The 24,165-nt window shown below is 39.6% G+C and overlaps 1 protein-coding gene across 1 annotated transcript in view; it reads right to left on the bottom strand.

Annotated features, from left to right (window-relative positions):
- The window catches only part of LOC146752345 (cytosolic carboxypeptidase 4-like), a 93,869-nt gene that overhangs the window by 46,001 nt on the left and 23,703 nt on the right, over positions 1-24,165 (bottom strand). Inside the window, exons 2-4 of the mRNA XM_085532025.1 lie at positions 14,140-14,269; positions 9,649-9,780; positions 6,308-6,484 (exon numbers count right to left, since the gene is read on the bottom strand). Coding sequence (XP_085388151.1) covers positions 6,308-6,484; positions 9,649-9,780; positions 14,140-14,269 — 439 coding nt within the window. The remainder of the gene's footprint in view (positions 1-6,307; positions 6,485-9,648; positions 9,781-14,139; positions 14,270-24,165) is intronic.

Raw genomic sequence — 24,165 nt, 5'->3', positions numbered from 1 at the left:
ATCTTCGATCTAATCCCATCCACAACTCCCAGAAAATGGGTATGACTGAATACTTGCATTTCTGATTCCATGTAGTCTGGCTTTTTATTTCCTAGGGAAATAAAAAAAAAAGCTTCTAGGGAAGCAGCTCGATAACTCTTTCCAATCTGTACCTACTACCACCTTTCTTCCCAAGACTATGGGAAGACTGGGCTGCAACCAAGCATCTAGAAAGGTTTAGAAGTAGTTGAGGGAGAAAACAAACAAACAAAACAGGTATCAGCTGTTTATGGTATATTGGAAGGGGAAAAAAGAGAAATATCTGCATTCAGAAATGTACAGAATCAAGGTAACATCTGTTTTCCTTTCCTGGGTCCCACAGAATCTGCTGTGTTCCTTGGTTTAACAAATAAACCAGCTGCTAACTAGGAGATGCTCACATCATTTGCAAGTAAAAGGAAAGAAACGCAGGGATTTGTTGGAACAAGCCCTTTAAGACTAAGCCCCAAACAGAAGTGGTAAACATCAGAGCTACAGCAACTGATCGATTATATACAGTAGTGGAAAAGAGTTGAGAGAAAGAGGGGAGCACATGATGGCTCTGCTTTGCTGTTCCAAATACATCCATGTCTAGTGTACCTCCACAGAACTAGATGCTTCCAACTCTGCAAAGTCAGATCTACAATGACCTCATCCCATCATTACTTTCTGTTGTGCTGAAGAAAAAAAAAAAAACAAAACCTAAAAAACACCACTAACAACAAAACACAAAGCAATTACAAACCACAACAAGGGAGGGAACCTGTTCTCCAGTTACACTGACAGACAGCCCTCGATAATCTATCAACAACAGAGACAAAGGAACTGATTTAAGATGCTATTACTTCCAAAGGGCTCAGATTGTGCTACTCTGTTTATTTAGGAGTTGGAGAAGTCGAGATCCTATTTGATCAGCTTTGAAATTGGTTCCAAAAGGCTGAGAAGTCAGCTGATTTTTCATTTCTCTGTAGTTCAAGGCCATATACATTTCTCCTTTTGTTTATATCAACAAAATCCGAGTTAGGATATAACACTCATTTTTTCTGCCAAGTCCGTGAAGAGTTCTCATCCAAGACTTTGCTCATCTGACTCAATCCAGCCTAAGAGGACCAGAAAATACAGGTTTGTGGCTGCAAGCCACAAGCCCTGGTGCTGTGCTTGCAGACTAATCATTATGTTGCTCTGGCCATCCAAGGAAGATGAATGCTCACCGTCTCCTGGTTGGTTTGCTCTTTCCCATGTGCCTTTGCTCATTTCCTAAATGCCATTAACCTTTATATCGTTGCATTAAGTGAAATCGTCAAGACTAAAAGGTACCATTAGAATATCTTGAAAACTGAATCACAATTTACTGAAAAGGATTGGTGGGCACAAAAGGAGCATGAAAATACGGAAAACAGGATGCAAACGTTTGCAATGGGCAACAACTAAAGAAAACACAATGAGCAGAAAACCTTAATTTAATCCTTCACTCCTTAGATTACTACAAGATAACTATTTGTTTTTCTCTTATACTTCTCTTACAATTACAGCTGCTTCCAATTTGAATCACTTTGGACCAGAACTGGAAGCAGAACTATTTAGAAAAAAAAAAACAAAAAAACATTCTTCTATATTTCTTAGCATCTGCTTTTGAATGACGTGCCCAGGCCTCAGAGGGTTCACTAGATGCACGTTTTAGAGATGATTTTTTGGATAGAAACTTCTGGATGCTTGTGAAACTTACTCATACTTAGGAAAAGTGTAAAACGTGGGAGACAATGGAAACCAGAAATAGGAAAAGCCTCAGATTTCAAAGATGATGTAAACAATTTACTGGAATGCTCATCAGAAAGCCCAGAATAAACTCCATCTCTTTTCATTTCCCTTCTGCAAGTACTTATCAAATACGCTCTGTGGCGAGAACATTGCTGCAACCATTTCTGTTGGTGCCTGAATACTGGCATGAGTCCAAATTAAAATTATTTGCAAGTTTGTGCACTAGGCATCCAATTACAAGAATGATATACAAGAATATCATTGCTTCTGTATGCCAGTAAGACAACGTTATGCGACTGCAAACTCCCTCAAAACAACCCAATTTCTGACTATCGACTGTAATAAACTGCTTATGAATAAGGCATACATAAAAATTCCACAGAAATATAATATGTGATACGCAATAATAAGGAAGATAAAGAAAATCTTTCATTGCCTATAGATAACTATAAAGAAACAGAACTGCAATTTCAGGGACAAATGATGTATTAGTAACAATTTGGTTATTTTGGACAGAAATGGGTCAAACCAGAGCAGTCCACCTCTGAAAGAGTAGCAAGAGGAAAGGCTTTCATCTTGGCATACTGCTTTATTTCTGCCACACTTTCACGGCAATTCACTGGTTCATTACTTGTATAAAATAATTCAGTAAATGCTAGCCAGGTTACAGGGGATGGATAATGGCAGCTCTTCCCATTTATTAGACTCTCATCTCTGCAGTTACTGTATAAGGGGCCAGGATGCAGAGCTTTTCATCCAGTTCTGCTACCCGTTTATCAGCAGCTCCGTCCTTTTATCCCTCAGCATTTAAGTACTTCCATCTCCGAAATACAAACTATTGGCTCTTATCTAACAAGAAAGTTATCTTGGTTTTATGCCAGTATAGCATAGGAAAAACAAAAAGATGCAATTTATTAACCTTCTAAACAGAACGAGACAGACTTCAGCAAGATGGCACATGATTTGTGGAACACACGTTACATGACTAATGTCACATCCTCGCTCACACGAAGATGGCTCACAGAACCTTCAGGGACATTCACTCTCACAATTTATCTGGGGTGAGTTTTGTAGAGATGGGGGCTTCTAATTGTTAGACAGGCCATGACTTTTGACAGTTACTCTGGCCAGGCTCCACCTGCCAATTGCTGCCGTTACATCAGGCACAATTTTACCTCTAATTTCTCCTACTGTAAATGACTGGAGAGAATGCAAGCAAAATCAAATCAAACCAACCAACCAACCAACAAAACAACATCAGTTTTTCCTCACCTCTAGCTTGCTTTACCAGTTCAGTGAATTGAGTAGTTGGACTCAAAAGAAGAAAAACTTTTCCAACATGAAGATGGGTTCTATGGAAGAGCGTTCCTGAAATTCCCCAAATCCTCCTTTCAAAGGTGTTTTGAACAACTATCAACAATTTCTTATGAACGTATGGCCACTCTGCTCGGTGCTGCTCTCCCTGATTCCATCATCTCTGCAAATGGATGGCTTTTCCCTCTCATCAAGTCGGATAATAAAAGTTGGGGCATTCAATTCCCCTCATTCAGAAGCATTAGACTGGACAGAATTAATTTTTTCTCTTGACTCTCCCAAAGACTTTCTTCAAAAAGGGATCCACGTCACCAGTAAAATCTCCTTCAAAGGGTACTGTCAAAATATCTGGAATAATTTAAAAACTCATTTGTTACTCCTTGTTGCGTGTATCCCTTTGAAGCAAGAAGCTGAAGTCTATTTACATCAGTACTTCATCTCCTCTACCAGGCACAACATGTCAAGGAAAATGCCTTTCCAACACCACATGTACTGAGAGAGCACGGAGCTGAGTTTTGAGATTTGCCATGTTTCTACTATATCTGTTTTGGAACGCAAATGTATACATGGCTCAAAATACATCAAACTCGTAGGATGGTGAATACAGTTAGTAATCTGAACATCCCAGTGCAGTACGTTACTACAGGCATCTTAACTAGTCAGCCAAGAATCAAGAAGAATAAAGTGTAGTACAATAGGATATGGTAAAACAAAGAGCTATGCCAGTTTAAAAATGAATCACACTGAAGAAACTTAGGAGAATATCCATATGCGTCAGTGCAGATTTGATTCTTTTGGGCCAATATTTGCTCCCGACTGTACTGAATAGAGCTTTCTATGGCACAGCCTTATATTCAGTATTCTGCAAACCAAATAAGACAAGATGGCTCAACAAAATCCTGCAAAAGGAGGACAGTAATACAAACCTGGAGGGCAATAGGTCCAGTGAGGGAGTTAATACAGACTGCATTCACACTGGGAGAGAAATGATAGGCAGTTTCTGATTACTTTTTGATTGTGAGATTGTAAACTGGTAGAAGTAGGAAGGAGAATTCCTTGTTGAAATGGACTGCTTTGTTTTAGGCAGCTTTCAAATGGAGACACTGCTGTTCTAAGACTCAATTGGACAATCCAGACAAAATCAAAGAGAGTCTGGATTTTTTTTCCCCTTCTTTTCTTCTTCTTTATGTTGAATAAAACCTTAGATAAGATCAATAGTTTCTTTAGTTTTATGTTTCTCTTCCTTAAGGGTAGATGGCTTATTGCATTTCCATTGATCACACAGACAGGGAGATTCAACAGAGACAAGTCATCTTTTCTTTTGCTCTCATTTCTGCCCTCCCCCCATACCCATTTGAAATCAAATGACTTTTAATCGAGGCTGGGGTCACAACTGTTTCTCATTTACATATCACTAGTAACAAATTCATGCCTTATTTTTCACTCACTAAACTGCTTTAGAAATGAAAGTCACATTTCTATACATGATATGCCACACACCGTGCAATCGAAAAACTTTAGGAACTTCTTTTCTGGGCCTCTCTATCAGACAGGTTACCTCAGCCCTCCTACAACATTGCTCTGTGGTGAGAGGGGGCTTACCTGACAGCCCTGTGTATTTAATATTTAAGCTTCTTACAGTCTCTACAAAGCCTTCCTCTGTTTTTTCCTAAATCCTTTGCAAACTCCCTATCAGATATGTGCAACTTCAAGCACAAGAAGTTTGTATCTCAGTTTACAGTCAGCAAAGCAGCTACATTCACCATTATTTTCACCATTTTCAAGAAGGAAGAAAGTCAAAGATCAGGATCCAGAACTGCTACCAACACCATTAGAAGCCTGACCACCAGCTTACTGAGTGGTGGTGCACTTGGGAGAACGTTGCATAAAACATTTTAGATCTGCTGGCACAACTTATGCAAACTTGGGTTGAAAATACTGAAGGAAGTAGAGGAACAAATCATTAGACACTGATATAACCTGATGTCCAACTGCTTTTAGATGTTACTCAGATTATCTAGGAAATGAGTTAAATTCTCCATGGAGATCACTAGGAGTTTTGCCACTGACATTAGTCAAGGTAGAATTTCTCCCCACTGTCTGAAGGAAATTTAAAACCCCACCACAACCTGTGGTACCTATTGCACCCCATCAGCACTTCTCAGAGTAGAGAGCACTAGGTGTAATGCTCAGGGCAGTTATATTCTCTTTCTTTAAACCATCTTCAGATATTTCTTCTGCCTTTTCTATCTAAGAAATGATGTGAGTATAGTAGAGCACTGTTAAAACAGTAGCTGAGTACTTGCTGGCCACATTCTATGGAATGTAAAAGGATTAACATAGAACTTGCAAAGAATAATTTGAACGTCTTATTAATTGTTATTTGTAACAATGGCTTTTTCCTTAAGGGTCTTTTCGGATCCTTAACCACATATTAATGCTGTATAGATAAGGATTGCTCCCTAGTGGGAGAAATAAGGTGGAGCACAGAATCCCTTCCATGGAAAGCAACAGGTTTGGGAAAGGAACAAAAAGAATTCACCAACTGAGCAAGTGGAGAATTATGTACAGCTAAATACAATTACCAGAGCTCAAACCATGTACTTAAAAAGTGCCAAGAGGCTCCTGTCTCTGATGCACTCAGCACAAGTACAGCCCTTCCCACAGTATCTGGAACATCATTTGGTAAGAAATTTAGCTCCATTTAGTTCACAGTTAAAGCTGTGGCTTCAGCTCATAGATGAGCTACCTTTGGCTGTCAGTAACAAACTCCAAGTGCAGAATTCTCAGTGCAGGCTCTTAAGTTTAGCCAAGCAAATGCCCAGATAGACTGCAACAGGAAGTGTACGACTCCTAATATTCATGTTAATTACCTCAGATCTACTGTGAATACCATTATAAAGACACAGTCTGTATCATCTCAAAAACACTCCTTCATTCAGGTCAATATTTTTGGCATTAGACTGGAATTTCTTTTTATTTCACTGTCAAATGAAACCTCGTAGCAAGGAACCTACTTTCCTGGCATGGAAGATTAAAAGTGAAGGATCGTGGAAGGATTTAACTGAGAAGAAACTCAGTAGAATGGCTACACTTATATTATAGAAGGAAGCTGGCAATACCAAACAGCATAAAAACAGCACTCTCTATTCTCCCAAGCTCATTAGACACACATTAGAAGGAGTGTGCCATGTAGTTCTTTGGAAGAGGTACTTACTTTGTAGAGACCATGGCTGCAGCCGCAGTACGTGCTCTCCATGGTGTAGCTCCTCAGCACACCCATTTCTTGCCATACCACCACCCGGGCTGTTGACTCGCGGGACTTTTCTACAAGGAAGCTGCAGCTGTTCATGACAAATGCAGGGGCCACTTTGTCCAGGATTTTAGGAAGAGTCTATAAGAAAGTATCAGCAATGAGAAAATGAATCAAACAGATGTACATGCATTTATATCACAAATACATCTACAAGAGGCCTATGCTGTTTAAAGCGCGTATCACCAAAGCTACCTGTAGAAACTGTCACTGTGATAGTTCCAGTTAGTGCCAAACTGGACTCATCTTCATCCCAAGTGAAATCTTCATATTCTAATGTTTTGTTGTGTTTGTTTGTTTTTTTGTCCCCAGTCACAGACAAAAATGCTGTAAGTACATTTGGTACATCCCATCCAAAATGATGTCTTTGCACATCCTATAGTTTTGGACTGCTGAAGTCACTTACGAAGCTTTATTTTTTAAGCTGCTTCAACATTAACTACATTTTCCTGTTCTGCCTAGAGGGCTGCAGTCATAGCTCAGCACACAATGTTTCCATTCTTTCCTTTCCAGCTCCTCCTCACAATTTGACAAGGGATTCAGCTATAGGAGGAATTTTGTTTGAACACAGCACACAGCAAAGAAGGGGAATGCATAATCCCACTGAAGGTCACAGATAATTATAGGAAAATAGAGCTTAGCATTTAACTATCTTGCATTGTGAAATAAACCAAACTATTCTCATCTGGGATCAAATGGTACATTGAATGCACTCTGTATAGAAAGCGGCAATAAAGAGTAAATATGAAAATTCAGTAAAATTACCTCTTAGCTCTGAGTGATTTTCTTATTCTAGAAATCATTTTTCTCAACAGCAGCCCATAAACACTGCTAATACACAGCGCTATCAAATATTTCTATCAGTGTGGATGCAACACTTCTTCATGCTAACTGTAAAAGTATATACTAGATACCTTAACACTAGGTGTACTCGGTGTAGAAATTGGGCATTTACATACAAAAGCACATATGTGCATATAAACCTTTGTGCTTGCATCCCAGTACATGCCCAAAGACCATCCAGTGAAGAGCTTGTAAAATAAGAACGTTCATTATTTCTTTGATGACAGCTTTCTTAAACTTCTGAATGGAATGGAATCATACAGAAGGAGTTTCTGCTCATTGCTAATGGCATTGACCCTCAAATTTCATTCAGTTTGGGCAGTGAAAGCCAACCAGCTAATTTCACTTTCCAATAACAATCAGTGAAACTGATTGATTCTAAGCAATTCTAGTTCCACTCTGTTGAGCTTTACATCACAGTTCTGTACAGGACTGCTTGGTTTCATCAAAATTGAGAAAATAACATTTAATAGCTGGTCTTCTCTTAAAGGATGACTGACGCAGAAGATAAAATCTTTGGCCTAAACTGTTCTGCAATATCCACTGCAAACATCATAATCATACATACCTCTGTAATAAGAAAGTAAATGTTATTTTCAGCATATCCAATCTATAGCTATGAATGGACCCTACCAGTTCTGTAAGGTACAGACATAAAGATCTATAAGGTCCATTCATCAGCAGAAAAAAACCTTGTGAACAGATAACTGGAACAAAGTGAGAGATTACATTTCAAACCTGAGACCAGCATGAGCCTAACTCTTAAGTCAAGATCTACAGTGTGCTATTAAGAACTACAGCATTCCTTTTCCTGGGAGAATACCGAACAGAGGAATCTTTAAAATTGATTACTTGCTCTGAACTAAACATCCACTGCTTCTGAATTGCCCTCAAAGTACAATTTGCTGCAAAATATTATGATTCCGAGCAACACATCCAGGTTTTCCTGGAGCTGGGTTAAAAATAAAGCACAGTCACCCAAACAATTATAATCCTGAACACAATCATGAGATCCAGCTAAACTGCGTGTGAAGGTTCAGATAGTTTTCATTCTGTCCTTATCTGAAACAGCACACAGATTTTTGTAAATATATGCTATGAAGTACCATAATCAGATCTCTAATCCAGTTTAGTTTTTAAAACAATTGAAATTATATGCATAATCAGTCTTCTATATTTGATTAAATAAAAATGCTGGCAGGTAACAGTAATGTCTCTGTAGTCAGGACTCATTTAGAAGCATTATCAAATCTGAATTTAATATTCCTTTCATTTTACCAGCTTTCACTGGATTTCACACTAATAGTTCTTTCCCCTCTGCTTTTCTCATTAATTACCAATTAATTACCAATTAATTAATTATCAATTGTATTTCTGGGAGGGTGAAAACGCATCTTTTCAAAGGATTCTTTTATGACAACACATTACTTTAACCATGCTCCCTGTCTCTCATACAGCTGGATTTAGCATGCACAAAAACGGGGGTGCTGCCCATGTCCATAAACCTCCGTTCCCATTTGGTCAGAATGGAATTAGGATTCTTTACTGAGGTCCCTTCAGAGATTACTGTCAAAGGGGCCTGGAATGGTGATTAAAAGGAGAAATCCTGAAGTTGGGTTTTCCAATGTCAATGCTACGCATGTCATCTGAGGCCAAGTATTAGGAAGTAACAATGCCTCTTTCTCCCACGAATCAAGGGCTACAGCAAAGGCTGTTCAAAAATCACAATTTTCTTGAGGTATTTTGCTCATGTTTTTGGGAAGTAAATACATGGAGAGCAGGATCGTCCCCAATTACTCATGGGAGGAAGGAGAGAAACTTCCCATATTTTGCAATCACAAAGCCTTTCATCTAGGCCACTGCAGATTCTTGGACACCCTTGGAGGCTTGCTCTTGGTTTCTTCATTGCAGATTCAAGACAGGCACCAGATGCTGAAAGCAGCATTTGAATTCTGTTTGTGTAACAGTGAACTATCCTCAGCCTTTTCAAGCCCACTGATTTCAAATACAACAAGCGATGTTCTGACTGTAAGCACCCTTCCTGCTTTTCCTTGTGAAACAAGTGTTTCCACGGGGACTTCTCGTGAGTTGAGGGTGAGAGAAGCACATGTATACTTGGAACTTATAAAACACAAAAATACAACATTTCTATTAGTCAGCGGCAGTGACAACAAAACAGCATCTTAATGAAATGAATTAGAGATCCACCTATTGACAATATTCTCGCAGATATCTGGTGCATGAAGATAGTAGGAATCATTTAAACTTTTCTGGATCTCTACTCCTCTGCTGCAAGACAAGTTTGCACCTACCAACAGAACTTGTGATCTGACCTCATCTTAAAGAGGGATGTAGGTGCACATATATGCCAACAACTGTAGAAAGGAACAAAGCAGACCTACCCTGTAGCCAACATCTTCTGTGATAACTGCTGTGTCGACCACGCAACCTGCTTGCCACAAGGTCTCTTTGATACTGCAACCATAGAGGAACACATTCTTTTTCTGGGAGTGTCCATGGTAGTCACAGAACACCTAGGGAGGAAAGAAAGGCAAAATCTGTAATACTGAAGTAAGCTTTGTGGTTCTTCACAACAGACACTATAAATACTAGAGGATTGTATGTGAGGAATTACACCTTTGTCAGTGCTCTTCAGACAAACTCAGAGCAGAGCTCTGGGCCAAGCCTATAATCAGTGTCAAACTTTGTTAGTCAGCCGTACCTCGTTTTACCTATTGGAACTGACATGATCTCATGAATCCAGTGTCAACACCGGTGCATTTCTGTCCACAGCAGAAATAAACATGACATCTGTGCAAGATTCCATGCCAACCGAGGAACCTGAGAGTTCATGGTAACTTATGATACAACGGAGCAATCTGTTGGGCTCCTCTGACTTCTCAACTCTAGCATTAGCCTCAGGAGATTTTAAAACTGCACCTTTTGCCAGCAATTAATCACCTTGGCTTCTTTAAACACAAAAACTGTGCTACACAATGTTTAGGAAAATGTAATTGTGCAGTTGTGTAAAAATGTATTGTATGTGGTCAGATACTTACATGAATTCCTGGACATAAAGCACGGGACATTATCTTTGTCAGACAAATAATCTGATTCCACACAACGTAATGTATCTATTTAATCCATCTCTCATGTCAGCTATCATATAAACTAGGTACAAGGTACATTCCAGGTTTTAATGGAAGTTTTGATTGCCTTCATAGGCACATATCAACTTTGATAAAAATGAAAATCACGATTTAATGACCCAAGAGGAAAATATTGACCCAAGTGTTAAATAATAATCAATCTCATTGCCCTCCGGAATATGAAGTCAATATAGACACTGCTGTTACATATATTCTCCATGTCTTTATCAGAAACATTCAGAAATCCAGCAGTGAAAAGACAAGGATTTCTAAAGAGAAGAAATTGGTTTGTTTTAAGGCAATATTCATTGCCGATTAGAAAGGAACATCGTGATATCATTTAAATAGTTTTCTGAGGCATCTATCAGAGACAAAGGGACAGGTGTCATAAGGTAGGGAAGCACTGTGGATCAATTAAAAAGATGAGGAAGAAAGATACATATTCTTATATAAACATAGACAGGAGGAGAGAAACAGATAGAATAGATCAACTTCTTCCACCAACTGTTAAGGCAAGTTTTACCCTAGTATGCTTGTTTAGTAGTTATACAGTAACTCAGTTTAGCTGCAGCCAGTCAGGAAGTTTAATTACCTAAGGAACTGAGCATTTAAATTCCTCCAGCTGCTCTGACAAGCTGCACGTTGATTGGAGATGCTAAGACACTCACACGCAGATTCATCCCACAAGTCCTAGTTAACAGGACTGCTATAGCCACAGAACATCCTGAGCTGGACAGGACCTGTAAAAGGATCACCCAGTCCAACACATGGGGCTTATGCAGTCCTACACTTCAAGCAACTGCCTGAAAAACAGGGAATTATCCCATAAAGCCCCCTTCTAAACAGCTGCATTTATTGGTTCTTTTAATGACAGGCATTTTTCCAGTTAGCGTTCCATCTATGCTTCCAGCAATACAGTCATAGATTAGTTTAACCACAGGTACCAACTAGAATTTACTCCTATGAATATCAAAGAAGGTTTTATAGCTGTGGTTCTATTTTGAGGCAGAGATCCCAGCTCAACCAGGTATCAATTACCTGCCAATTTACAGAATTACTAACATGCAAGATGCATATATTATTACCTAAAAGATTACTTATCAGAAACCACACAGGGATGATCAGCTGCTCAGATAGCTGTGCTGCCTGATAAGCAGGAGGTCCATAATTCTGCATCTCAAGAGTGAATCCTTAAGTGACAAGTCTGGAACAAGCCTTCCATATTAGTAAAGCATTGTAAAAGCCAGGCTCTGTAACACCACTATTTCATGCCATGGGATGAATCCATGACTGCCACCCACCTCCACAGCAGAGAAGTCAACACTACTGGAAATGTTTCCATTCCATTTGTGTATCATATATACCTACATTTTAATTAATTTTACTGAGCACTGCAGTTATTCTCAATGTTTATGACAAATCGTTTTGTTTTTGTTTTTACAATGCATTCTTCTGCTCTATTTTTATTCTACAGAGTAGCTCAAGCCTCACCACTCAGCCAAGACAAAACTGTATTTTATAGTTGCAGCACCCAATGAAGAACTTTCCTTGGGTTAAGCCTGGGCAACCACAAGGTAAACTTGAGACCTACCCACCCCTTTTTTCTCTCTATCCTTCTTGTACAGCTGTGACACCAACACACAGTCAAATTCCAAGTCTGGTGTTCACTGGGGTATGACTCAAGACACACATGCAAATTTTTATCTATTTAAAGTAATGTGCCAGCACTGAGCACCACAAAGGTAAGGACTGCTTTCAAACTCAAAAACAATCCCCCTCATGACTCACAGAATCAGGAAGCTTTTAAAACAAAGGAAAAGCAAGACAGAAAATGGATGCAAATACTCTTTTTTTTCCTTAGTAGCTTTGTGAGAGGACCCAATCTCAGACTGCTGAGGTAGACACGTTTAGGATGCTTTGCTCACAAAAAGCTATGTACTTGCAGTCAGATTCTGTTTCCAACCTTGATAGAATATCTCAAAAAGCAAACACCGCTTTGTGTCTCCTGGTCCCTAACAGCATCTTCCTGTCCCCTCCAAAAGTAACTTGCTCTTTGCTGCAGCTTGATCCCTCTGTAAGAGCTACACTTTTCCTGTTGCATCCTGCAAGTGCACTGTCAACTGTAATTCACAAACTGCACATTTCCTCACCACGAATGCTCAAGGGGAAAAAGCAACATCTCTTTCCCCTTCAGTCCTAGCTGCTCCCAAGCTTAGCTCTCTGATACTCCCGCTGCTCTCAGTTGAAAAGAAACCACCCTCAGTGGAGAGTTGCAATACTACAGCGTATCCAGCCCCTTCTTTTACTAGGGTTTCCAAAACCAACAAGAGAAGCAAAAATAAATAAACAAATAAAGCACTTAGATGGCTGTTTTCTATGGCTGAAGTTACCAATTAAAATGGGTTTGGTTTGAAAGGCCGCTAACTTTAAAGTTATTTCCTTTTCACTTTCAAGAAGCTTTCCTTTCCTTTGAAGAAACTGCTTGCGCATCCCCAAGATAAATTAAACTAATTCACTCCACAGAAATCATTTGGCTATCAGTGAAATTGCCTTCATGGCATCTTGGCAGTGAGTGCAGGGCAGAAGAAATCCAGCTTCTTCTGGAGTTGGGAAAAGACATTTGCGAGCATGTATAAACCAAAATCAATGTACTCTTCAAAGGCAAAGAAAAAATCAGTTTACCACGTCTGACATACTGCCTGTGAGTGAGAGACATGATACGATCAATAGTCTTACTTCACTCAGCAAGATGAAAACTTCCACTGGGCGCATGTTCAACTTCATGCATCTGGATGTGACAGGGATGGTTATGATAAATTTAAATTAAAAAGGCCCAATACGATTAGCACAATAAAACAAAACTGATCAGATGTAGCTCAAAACCCAAAGAAAATGTAGGTGGAATAAACTCTCAGATACAAGCTGAACTTCCAGTAGATTCCTTGGAGTGCAGAGCTCGATGTCAGGGCTGTCATTTAGGCCAAAAATAGCATATTTCCACAAATATTCACTTAAAGAAACTCACAGACATTTTCACCTTGTCTGAGGATTTTCTCATCAAGACCAGAGTGAACAGTGCATCTTAGGACATTTCCTGCCTAACTGGGGCTATAAGAAGCCAACTTGCTGTTCCATCCACTTCCATTCTGTTCATCAACATTTGAAACCATCAGTGTTTTTTTTTTTATCCTGAGGTCTAAGAACTATTCATTCTGTTGGGCATCAAGACCGAACAGATGGGGACAGATCCCAGACATATGCCAGTAGTATCACCCCTCATGAACTTCCGGTAGTTCCCCCAAAAAGTCATTTTCTTCTCACTGAAGCAGCAGAAAAGTTCAACCATTTTGAAAGCTAACTTGTGTTTCTCTGATTGCACAGATTGCTCCAGTTTGGGCTTTTGCATGATCCATTCAGACTATGTCTTCACAGAATTTCTCCTGTCATTGCCAGAAAGATAACAATAACTTACTAACAATATCTAGTTTAGCTGAAGTACTTTGAGGATACTAAGGAGCTGTAAGGAATTTGTATTCACTCTGCAGGTGCACGAAGACTCTGAAGTTTGGAGTTGGTTAGAAGATTCAGTAGATAACCCAAGACTTTCAAAAACACCCCACAATGATGAAAGTATAGCGGTATAGTATGCTTTCCACATCTCTAACCATAAAACAGGGCTGTTGACACAACTGCAATAATCCATCTGCGTGCAATAACCCATAGAAGATACAGGGAGTTACTCACCACAGGGGCCCGGTTGATGCTGCGCAGATAATACAGAAGACCTTTGGTGTGGTAAATTGTTGGATGGAGCTGAGAACTGGGAGTCAGCCACTGCCTGTTCAGATCATCTCCACTCAAGGAACAACGGTGGCTGAAATCACAAAGCAACACATCACAAACAAAAGTTGATTCCAAAGAGTTCCTGATTCTGGCAAGACCTGGCACAAAGATGGGGAATGCCAATTAAAACACAGATCAAAGACTTTTAACACTGGGTTGGAATGAATCAACAGTCGGTACATTTCAGAGGTGCGTACCACCATGCAGATTTTATCATCCCCTTTCCTTCCAGAATTCAGACAGTTACAGCCCTGAAAATAAATGCAGATTTTCCTTTACTTAAGTACATACACAATCAGGACCACTTACAAACAAAATTACCTTCGGAAACGCTCTAAATTCTGCGCTATCTACAAAACTCACCCAGCTTACGTGCACAGCAAAGGCTTCTCAAAACCTCCACAGCAAATAAGTACATCCAACTCCTACTCATTCTAATTGAAGACAGGTGCTTGAATCTCTTCGACCAGCCTGAAATATGTATGCACTTAAATGAGATGAGCTGGATATCTCATTTAAGCTCCTCCGCTCATGAGAAATGTAGCTATCTGAAGCACATCAAGAAGATCTTGATGCATGCTACATCATTATGTGGAACAATTACCTAGATTCACTGCAAAGACTGGATAAAAAGCTAAATAAGGATCCTAGATTTGCACTGAGAAAGTGTTTTCATTAGTTGGATTGAAAATATTCTGCTCCTGACTCAGTGATCAGTGAAAAAATCTGCAGGATATTTGATTGTAAGGAGCAGCACATCATTGTACAATTTTGCAGAATCTGACTAATTTCCCTCATTAGTGATTGTGTGCACTGCAGAGCCTAATTATTGTAAGTACTGGACAAATTTCTAGCTACAGAGTTACATCCAGCTTTGCTGTTCCAGCCTCCTAGTCACAGAATAAGTACAGATGTATTCCTGGGGACACAATCTGGCGGTCTGAAGATAGAATCTCGCATTGCAACTGGGGTGCATTGCATCCAGCGTTATCAGTGAGCCTTGCAAATAATGCTTGCAGAAAAAAGGTCTTAAGGCTGGAATACTTCAAAAAATACTAGATACAATGGAGAACTGGTTAAGAAAGGAAAACAAAGAAACAATAAAATCCACTAAAAATGTCATACGTTTCTAATGGAGAAAAACAAGGTCTCTGATGCCATCTTGGGGTTTCTGGCAACATCACAAGACTCATTCTGACTTTACTCTAGTTTCAGTGTTACCTGAATTCCCTTTTTTCCTCATAACCCACAGCTGCTACATTGCTCATTCTGAAAGCTGAAAAATATTGCCAGTAACAAAAGCATGAGAAGTCACTGAATGCTTCTACCAAATATTCTATGTAAAAACATGACTGTTTCTGTTATGTTTCTTTATAGCCCTTCAGGCAAAGTTACCTGCAGGCTCACCTTTCCTGACCTGCAAGAGAACAGATGCTCAGCTGAGATTTACAAGTGTATTTCTGCCAAGAACTTGTGTGCATACACAGTTTCCTTCCAGCAGGCGTAACTCCATTCTAAAAGTCACTAAACAAAAAGCCAGTTTGTAAATATATATATAAATTATTTTTCTTTCTGAACACAAGAAGAAATTAGATGTTCTCTTAGAAAAGGAGGCAAGAAAAACTAATCGATCCTGTTGCATTGCAGTGTTTCTCATTGCAGCATTAGATTCTGCTATGGACTGTGGTCTGGAATGTAGGGCTGGTTCACAAGCACATCTTGTACACAGCATGCTGACATGTTCATAGGTCACAGTACCCTCACTCTTCAGTCTTTACTCTGCCCATGTTGCAATTTACCAATTCCATCATTCTGATACAAAAGGAGGTTCTTCCTAGAGGAGACTCTATGACAGTTCAATTGCCCCATGACATTCACAGGCTAATTTATAATGGAAGGAAGGTAAAATCTCACCAAGAAGGCAAGAACTGGGAGGCAGAGTTCAGTTTTGTCCTCCAGTGATTAGTATCTTCGCTCATTCGAATGACCTTTAGATATTAGCCCTCTGCCTGGCAGCCTGTAGCCATAGCTCTACAGGAGATGCAGAACTTTAATTAAATTATGAGACACTGATTTTTGCAACCTCGCTCACTCCCTCTGACCATGCTGTTATAGGCTGTTTATTTTTGGAGATCCCCACCAGCTCTGTTCCCTTGCTCCTTTCCTCCTTCTCTTCCTCTCCTAATAGCGATGACATTCGCAGATAATGGTTTTGTCCGTTATGCTCTGCATCCAAGGGTGAAGGTAAAATATTAAGCTGATCTCAAGTGCTGATAGCAAATAAAGAGACTGGAAAGCTGAGACTGGCTTTCTACATTTGGCAAGATTTAATGAAATTCACTTCTCAAACCAAAGGCATTTCTCACAACGTAGTTCCAAGCTACTGTATTTGCTTTAAGTGCTTTATGTCTTCTCTCCTTTGCAGCATTAGTGAGACTACGTGACAGCCTGGATGGGACTCCCAGCAGCTCAAACCAAGTGATGAAAATGTTTGCCACAAGGAATTCCAATAGAGTAAAGGAAACCCCACCTCTACCTCTAAACAGATTACCCGTAATTAAATTGTATTTCTCTTGCTCACAAGTCTGATGCTTTGGATTGAACTTCTGTTATAGCTCTACCTCCTTTTCTACCTTTAAACAGTTCTTTGACGGGGGTCAGCATGTGGGACAGCTGTTAGCTGCCTCCTGGGGTACTGCTTGACTACCAGAGCACAGAAAAAAGGAAACTATTTGCTCCTTTGTTCTACATAAGAACTGAAGTGGCTCCATTAAACGTTCGGCCACAACCTTTGAGATACACGATCCATTAGTGCTACTGTAGAAAGGATCAGTTCCACAATTTGAAGTAGTTTGTGCAAATATCACACATCTCTCCCACCAATCAAGACCAAACACTTTTGACCTTCTCCTCCAAGCAGACTCTGGGGCTGTAACGTTTCTGTAAGTAGTTCTAGAATAACTCAGGAAAAGCCACAGAGCTGGTAGAAGATGGGACCCTCAAAGCATAACTAAGGTGTTCTAAAAACGTACGTAGCCAGAAAACACTGCCACAGTGATCCACAGCAAAGCACCCAGCACTCACAACTGTCTGAGGAAAGAAACGCTTGGGTTGTCTGCCTTTCAGATATACTAGTGCCATGCAGCCCTGGAAAATGAACAGAAAGTAGTCAAGCCCACACCCTGAAGCAAAGATTTGATGGAACACGCTCAGCTCTCCTGTGACTGGCTGTGAGCAAAGAAAACTCAACCACAGGTGAATTTGTTGATGACTGTTGGTTTCAAATATCAGTACACATCATCAGTAATACTCCTGCACCTCTGCAAGCCGCACCTCTAAAGATGTATAAAGGCAGGTAGTCATTCTGAACTGCAAATGGGAGAACTACTCTAAAAAAGCCAGATCCTTAACATCTCAAATTGATACACCACAGTCATAAAGATGAGGTTGAGTTTTCTCTTCTGAATACACAGGCAGTAAATGCACTTCTAAGAGAAGCATTAGACCTTGCTCTGAAGGCAGGGACACCTCACAGAGAGTTAATGAGAAAGAGGTTAAGTTGCTAAAGCACGGACCTATTCAGTTAAAAACAGAATGATATTTTAAGTCTGTTTGCAATTTTAAGACCTTGCTTTTAATCTTGTACCTCGAAGTCTGACATCAAGTTTTAATGAAGATTCATCCTCTTTTTTTCTCTCACCCTTAGGTCTGCTTGGTTTAAGAGCAAAGCAAAAGATCCCTGAGCGCCTCAGCTTCCAACTGTACTGAATTCTGAAATGTCTTTGGACTGGGAGACATGAACTAGTCCTAACCCAAGGCTGATATTGTCAACAGAACCCTTCAGTTGGCTGCTGTAAGACTGGTTCGATGCCCTGCATGGAAAGAAAAATGAGAGGGGAAAAAGAGAGAAGGGAACACATGGGGAGGAGAGGGGAAAAAAGAAAACAAACACCAAAAAACAAAACAAACCAAAACAAAAAAAACCCACTAAAACAAAAGGGAAAAGGAAATATGAAATAAAGACATGGGGGGGATAAATGTAATGCACAAGATATTAGACCAGGAAGAAAGCGAGAAGTGGAAAGAGAGGAAAGTCACTTTTTAAAGAAAAGATGTTGCTGTGCTTGGAAGATAAAATGATTCAAAATCTCCTGTCCATTACAGATAAATGGAAAGACAGGGCCCATCATATCAAATGAATGATGTCAGGACTGATAATAACAGCACCTGGGGCACAGTGAACTATGAAATCTAAAGGGATGCATTGTGTTTGATATGTAGAGAGCAACATCACCATTCACTGTGCATCTTAAAAGCAGACAGCAGTACCAGCACAGGATAAGAATATCTATAAAGGAAAGTAGGCACAAGTAAACATCAGGATGCCGTTGAACAGCGTGTGGCAGCCTCAGACAGACACAGCATGCTGGACTTATAAATAACTACTGCTTACCCAGGATGGAAGCAAGAGGAATATTTGCATTAAGGTGTTTTGGTCTTGCAATTAAGAAAGCTCAGATCAACCTGAGATGTGAGTACATGTGGAGAGGGCAGGTGGAATCGTGAATTTTCTTGATTGTTAACCTTTTCAGAGAACAAGGCAGTGATGCTGGAAAGCAGCAGAACCAGTAAAGCCCTCCCTCATAATTAAAAGGAAGATGTGACAGAAATAGAATTATTTTTTTACAGCCTGAAGTCCATGCGCTGGAACTGACTACATTCACCATACATTTATTCCATGGAGATGCTCATCCAATGCCATCTAGTCGTTGCATTACAGCATTGCCCTGCGATGTCTATGGTCATTCTAGAAACAGGAAGCCCCCACAACAACAGCAATATTGGAGGCTTTAAACTGTGTGCAATCCAATGAAACACCAGCTTATGGCAACTAACAGTCTTCCATTTTCTGAAATATCTGCCTTAATTGCATTAGAGAAATGTTGAAGTACTGAGTACTGCTTCGTAGAGCTCTTCATATAATCCATTTCATTTTATAGCAGATAAATATACAGATAAGCACTACAGGACTCTACAGCTGGAATCAAAGATGGGGAAAAAGAGGGCAAGGTGTTTTCCTACTGTGCTCTGGGCTGCATCATTAATTTCATAGTGAAACTTCTTTCCCATCATTTAAGTGAGCTGCTTAAAGTTCCCTCTGGGATACCTCACTTGGGCATCTTGGCAAGCCACGGGGTTTCACTGAAGAAATGTGATCCCTTCCCCATTTACTTCAAGAAACAAAGGGGGCAATGTTCTTTCTTTGTTCAGGGATTGAAGTTACCAGATTTTCATTTGTTCACAGTGAAATATAGGTGAATATCTGCAAGGCATATATACAGGCACCAATGACCAAAGCAGTTTCCATCCACATTACTGCAGCTAACAATTCACTACTGATCATAGCTTATCTCTTAGATGACACTCGTACTATCTGGCTGCCAACCAACTGAACAAGGCCACTGGAAAGATCCTGACCACTTTAGACCACTGCTGCTCAAAGACTTTTCCATTTCAGCACAGATTAATGAATCCATGATGCGTTGTACTTCCTCTTGAGCAAATGGTGTTCTAAAGCACCACTCCATCAGCTTCTTCTTGCCTACCCACATCAGAGCATTGATGCTAATTAGCATAACGAGCCTTCAGAGTTTCACCTTCTACATCTGACTGATTTTTTTTACAGTGGACAATTCTTCCTTCCCAAGATAAATGATTTAGTCTGTGCTTTCTCCTTTTGGTCCGTGTAACTGTGTCTCTGTCCTTGTTCTGATAGGAGAGTTCCTTTTCTCTCAGCGGACACATTTCATTAAGCCGCACTTTGTCACAAACCAGTTAGACACAGAATGAGATCTGCATCATTCCCAGCTAACACTGTCAATGTCATAATCAAATGAGACAAGAAGTTCACATGACCTACTGAAAAGGTGAGTTAACAGCCTTATCACAGCTAAACTACCTCCTCAGTTCCACATGAAAGGACGCTCATCAGATTTCTACTATTTTAGCTGCAACAACAGTAACTATCAAATATGAGAACAAATTCACCTGCAGTTGGTGACACTTTGCACTGTCATTTATGAGGAAAATGCAAGTTATGATGATCTGTACTGTTTTGTGGAGGAGTAAATAAGGATTCAGGAAGCACCTAAAAAATGAAAGTTTCTTGACACCTACCATGAGATTGAGTCATCTTTAGACCCTTTTTGCAACAACTTCAAATACTTTCTCACTGGTAAGAAAGCCCAAAACAGAATTTTTAGTCACTAGTTCTGACTGGAAAAAGTAATTTTCAACTCAAGATTTTTCTTTTAACAAGTACCTGCTTCCTGCTGGAAATCATAGCTTTTCCTCAGCTCATTCTCTTCAAAACTTGGAGTTTTCCATCAAAACTTCAAATTGGCCAGTTCAGAATGTTAAACTGTTTAAGAGATGCCCTCAGCATATGGCAGAATATGTGCACTTAAGGATTCTAAGGTACTCATTCTTCTCTGCCAAAGCGCCTCTTTGTCTGGGCCACGTGTCCTACAACACAACTTAAAGCGCTGACAACACTAATTCAGTAAGATGCACAAATTAAGATGCAGCAGGGGAGGCAGGTGAAGCCAGGACAACGGGACAGCCAAGCAACTCCCAGATGGCACTGCAATGACATTTCCAAATGGAAATGATGTTTTTAAATGGGAAGATTTGGCTCCAATTTTGACTATTACTCATTGAAAAGCTTAAGTTTACCATGGGGAGAAAACAGTTCTTTAAGACAGCCTCATCCTCCTACAAACTCTTTCAGCAGATCCTAATTTTGCAGGCACAAATATTGAAAAGTGAAGACACTCATGCAACAAGGTAGCAAATCAGTGAAAAATTAAGACCAGAACCAGAGGTTTCAAGACAAAGGACTGAATAACTAACATTTTACTTTTGAAGTAATGTCCTTCAGCCTGCTTCTAAGTCTTGCATTGTTCACTTTCTTAATTTAAATATGGTTTACATTCATATACCTGAAGAAAGGTTCTTAACTGACTTAAGCTAATTGCTCACATATGGATTGCATTAATTGAGTTGATTTAAATATCGGGTAGTTATATCAGTGCAATCTCCATATACAAATGAACACTAAGAAATACATTTTCCAGATGACTGTTCTAAAATTTAAACCCAACTAAGTGACACATAAGAGCAAAGTGTGGCATCATAGATCAATAATAAGAACTACAAGCAGAGCCTTGCGTAGAGGCCAAGAATAAAAAATAAATAGAATGTGCAGAGATACCTTCAGATCTGTTCAATTTTCCTAGGATCCTTATGCAGCCCCATAGTCCAGTAGGTAGCACTCATTCCTACAGGCAAGAGCGAACTGAAGATGTTAATTAGAATGGGAGGAAAAGACCTCAGAACAGATGCTACGAATCAGAAATATTCTGCTAATAAGTTATAGAATAATTGGAGTAATCCAAAAACATTGTCAGTGAGTGCTGAAGAACCGTTGCACTTTTGTTTTAGTAATGAGAGTAATGAAACAAACACTGCACAAGGACTGTGGTCCAAGATATTATGATACAGTTCCCTTCTGGACCATCACTAACATCATCCTGGTCTAATCATGTTCAGCATCATCTAAAAGGTTTTGTCCAGCTTGTAACATCCCGCTTCCTGCTAGTCATTGATCAGGACATTGTGCGCCTACCTCAGAAGACAAACCAATTTTGGAAACCTAGAGTCCCTTTTCAGTTTGGGGCCTGCAAAGATCTGTGTATCAGACTTGTTTCAGCAAACTGACAGCAGCACGAGCAGAGATCTCAGTACATGAGACTGTGATGTGATTTATGCTGGAACTGACTGCAGGTTGACATATATGAAGACATACTATACTTCCTCCGTCAGTAAATTAGAGTACTGACAAAGCACCATTACCAGAAATATGCTGAGCGGTAGCTTATGAAATAACACAAACCCAAGAACACAGTTTGTCAACCACCCTCTCCATGGCAGGCACAGTTAAAGAAAGTAACACTAGACTTTGCTAATCACTCACATTGGAGGAGCTTTCCCTTCTTTCTTCCTACTTTTCTCCCTTTCTTTTTACAGTCACGCCTTAAAACCAATATGATTGTGATCATATTGCTACTGATGCCTACAGCTCCACTGGAAATGCCCGCTATAACAGGATATATACACTGTTGTGTGACGATGCCTACTAACTTCACAGGCTACTTGCATGACAAATACAATCTCCCCGCAATGAAGTAATAATTCCTCACAGGTTACTCAGCAATCATATACATGAATGCAAGCTTTTCCCCTTTCTGAACACAGAATTTCCAGCTCTGCCTGCCTAGTCCACTGAACAGTCACGAATTCCTATGAAACAATTTGATTTCTTTGCAATAAGTGTTCCTTTCTGTAGAGATAAGCAATAGTTACAGATCAGGTCTGTTTGCAATACAGTTTCCATGTCAAAATAGGAAAAAAAGCCAGAGCAAAACACTGAAAAAACAACAAAAGACTTATTTTCAAGTTATGCATTCCACCTGACTCTGAAGGGAAATGCATGTCTTCTATTGAACTAGACACGCATTCCATGCATCCTCAGAGATCAGGCAACCGCTGCTCTACCATCACTAGAAAAGCATCTGAGGGACTGATCTGCCACTGAGCAGAGTGAGCAGGCACAGATAAGTAAATCAGTTTGGGGTTATATCTGCAGATGCACTAAGTTGTTTTATTTACTTTCCCCCTATGCTTATGCACTACATGACTTCAAAGCTCAACTGAATGCTAATTCTGATACGAAAAGATGCACTAAAACAAATTGCACTTACGTAACTGCTCATCCAAGCACAGTGTCTCTGGGCACTGCACAATAGTAAAGTTAAACGAAGCATTCAATACCCACTTATTAAAATAAAGTATTCACTGGAGAAACCTGATGGGCTTGTAAATGTCTGCAAAACATTCAGGAAAAAAAAAAAAAAATTAAAATATCCATATAAAATGCAGTAACTGATAAAATCGCTATAAAACAAAACAAAACAGACCCAATTCTCCAGGGAAACTCACATAATGGTGAGATTGGGCCAAGTGTTTAAGAGATGCCACGCAAGTGGTAAGTAAAGCTGGCACAGAAAAGTGAGGGCGCATAGAGAAAAATGAAGACTCCTAAGAAAAAGGATTTGAATTTGAGGGGAGATCTGCCTTAGAAACCAGGGCAAACACATTAAGTGCAGCAGTTTTGCTGGAAGATTCTAGTGGAAAAAAACAAAAGTCAAAGAAAAACTAGGACAGTAGATAGGAACAAATGTAAGCGGTTCTTATATACTTATGTGAGCAGAAATCTAAGCTGTTTTTTTTTTTTCCATAGCAATTGGCAAATTTTAATTGGGGGCTCGTACGATCAAAAAAAAATCCCTCTTGAAACAGATTTGTAAAGTGAAGTTACTTGAATTCTGAAATAAATGACCTGATTTTTCAAAATATGGAGCTACTCATCACTGCCTATTGAAGTTCAATAGAATTGCAAGCACTCAGCATCTTCCAAAGTCAGGAAATTCTTAACTAGCTTCCTAAAACATATTGGATCAGGGCAACTAATTTATGGTCCTTACTATTCGTTTTTATCTCTGTTCTTCAATTGAATCAGGAAGCTTTACGTATCAGAATATATCAGCAATATTCTAGAATGGAGGACACAGAACTTTTCCAAGTATTTTGGTGAGTTTCTGCATAGCTCTTCCTTCCCTTCCCTTGTTTTTAATGTATTGAAGTAGAGGAAAAATCTCTTGAAGGGTAATGAATTAAGGATATTTGGGCATCAATGGGTTTGAAGACACTTATGAAGAAAATCAATGATCGGCATCCAATTCTGGTAATAAAGCACTTAAAAAACTTTCAGATTAGAAGCACTGTCCTGCGTCAGTGAGTCAAAAC

Source organism: Coturnix japonica, unplaced genomic scaffold (assembly GCF_054131305.1).
Source record: "Coturnix japonica strain WE unplaced genomic scaffold, WE-NBRP24 Scf046, whole genome shotgun sequence".
Lineage (NCBI taxonomy): Eukaryota > Metazoa > Chordata > Aves > Galliformes > Phasianidae > Coturnix > Coturnix japonica.
The sequence above is the reverse complement of the archived record's forward strand: the minus strand, read 5'-3'. Positions and strand labels throughout refer to the sequence as shown.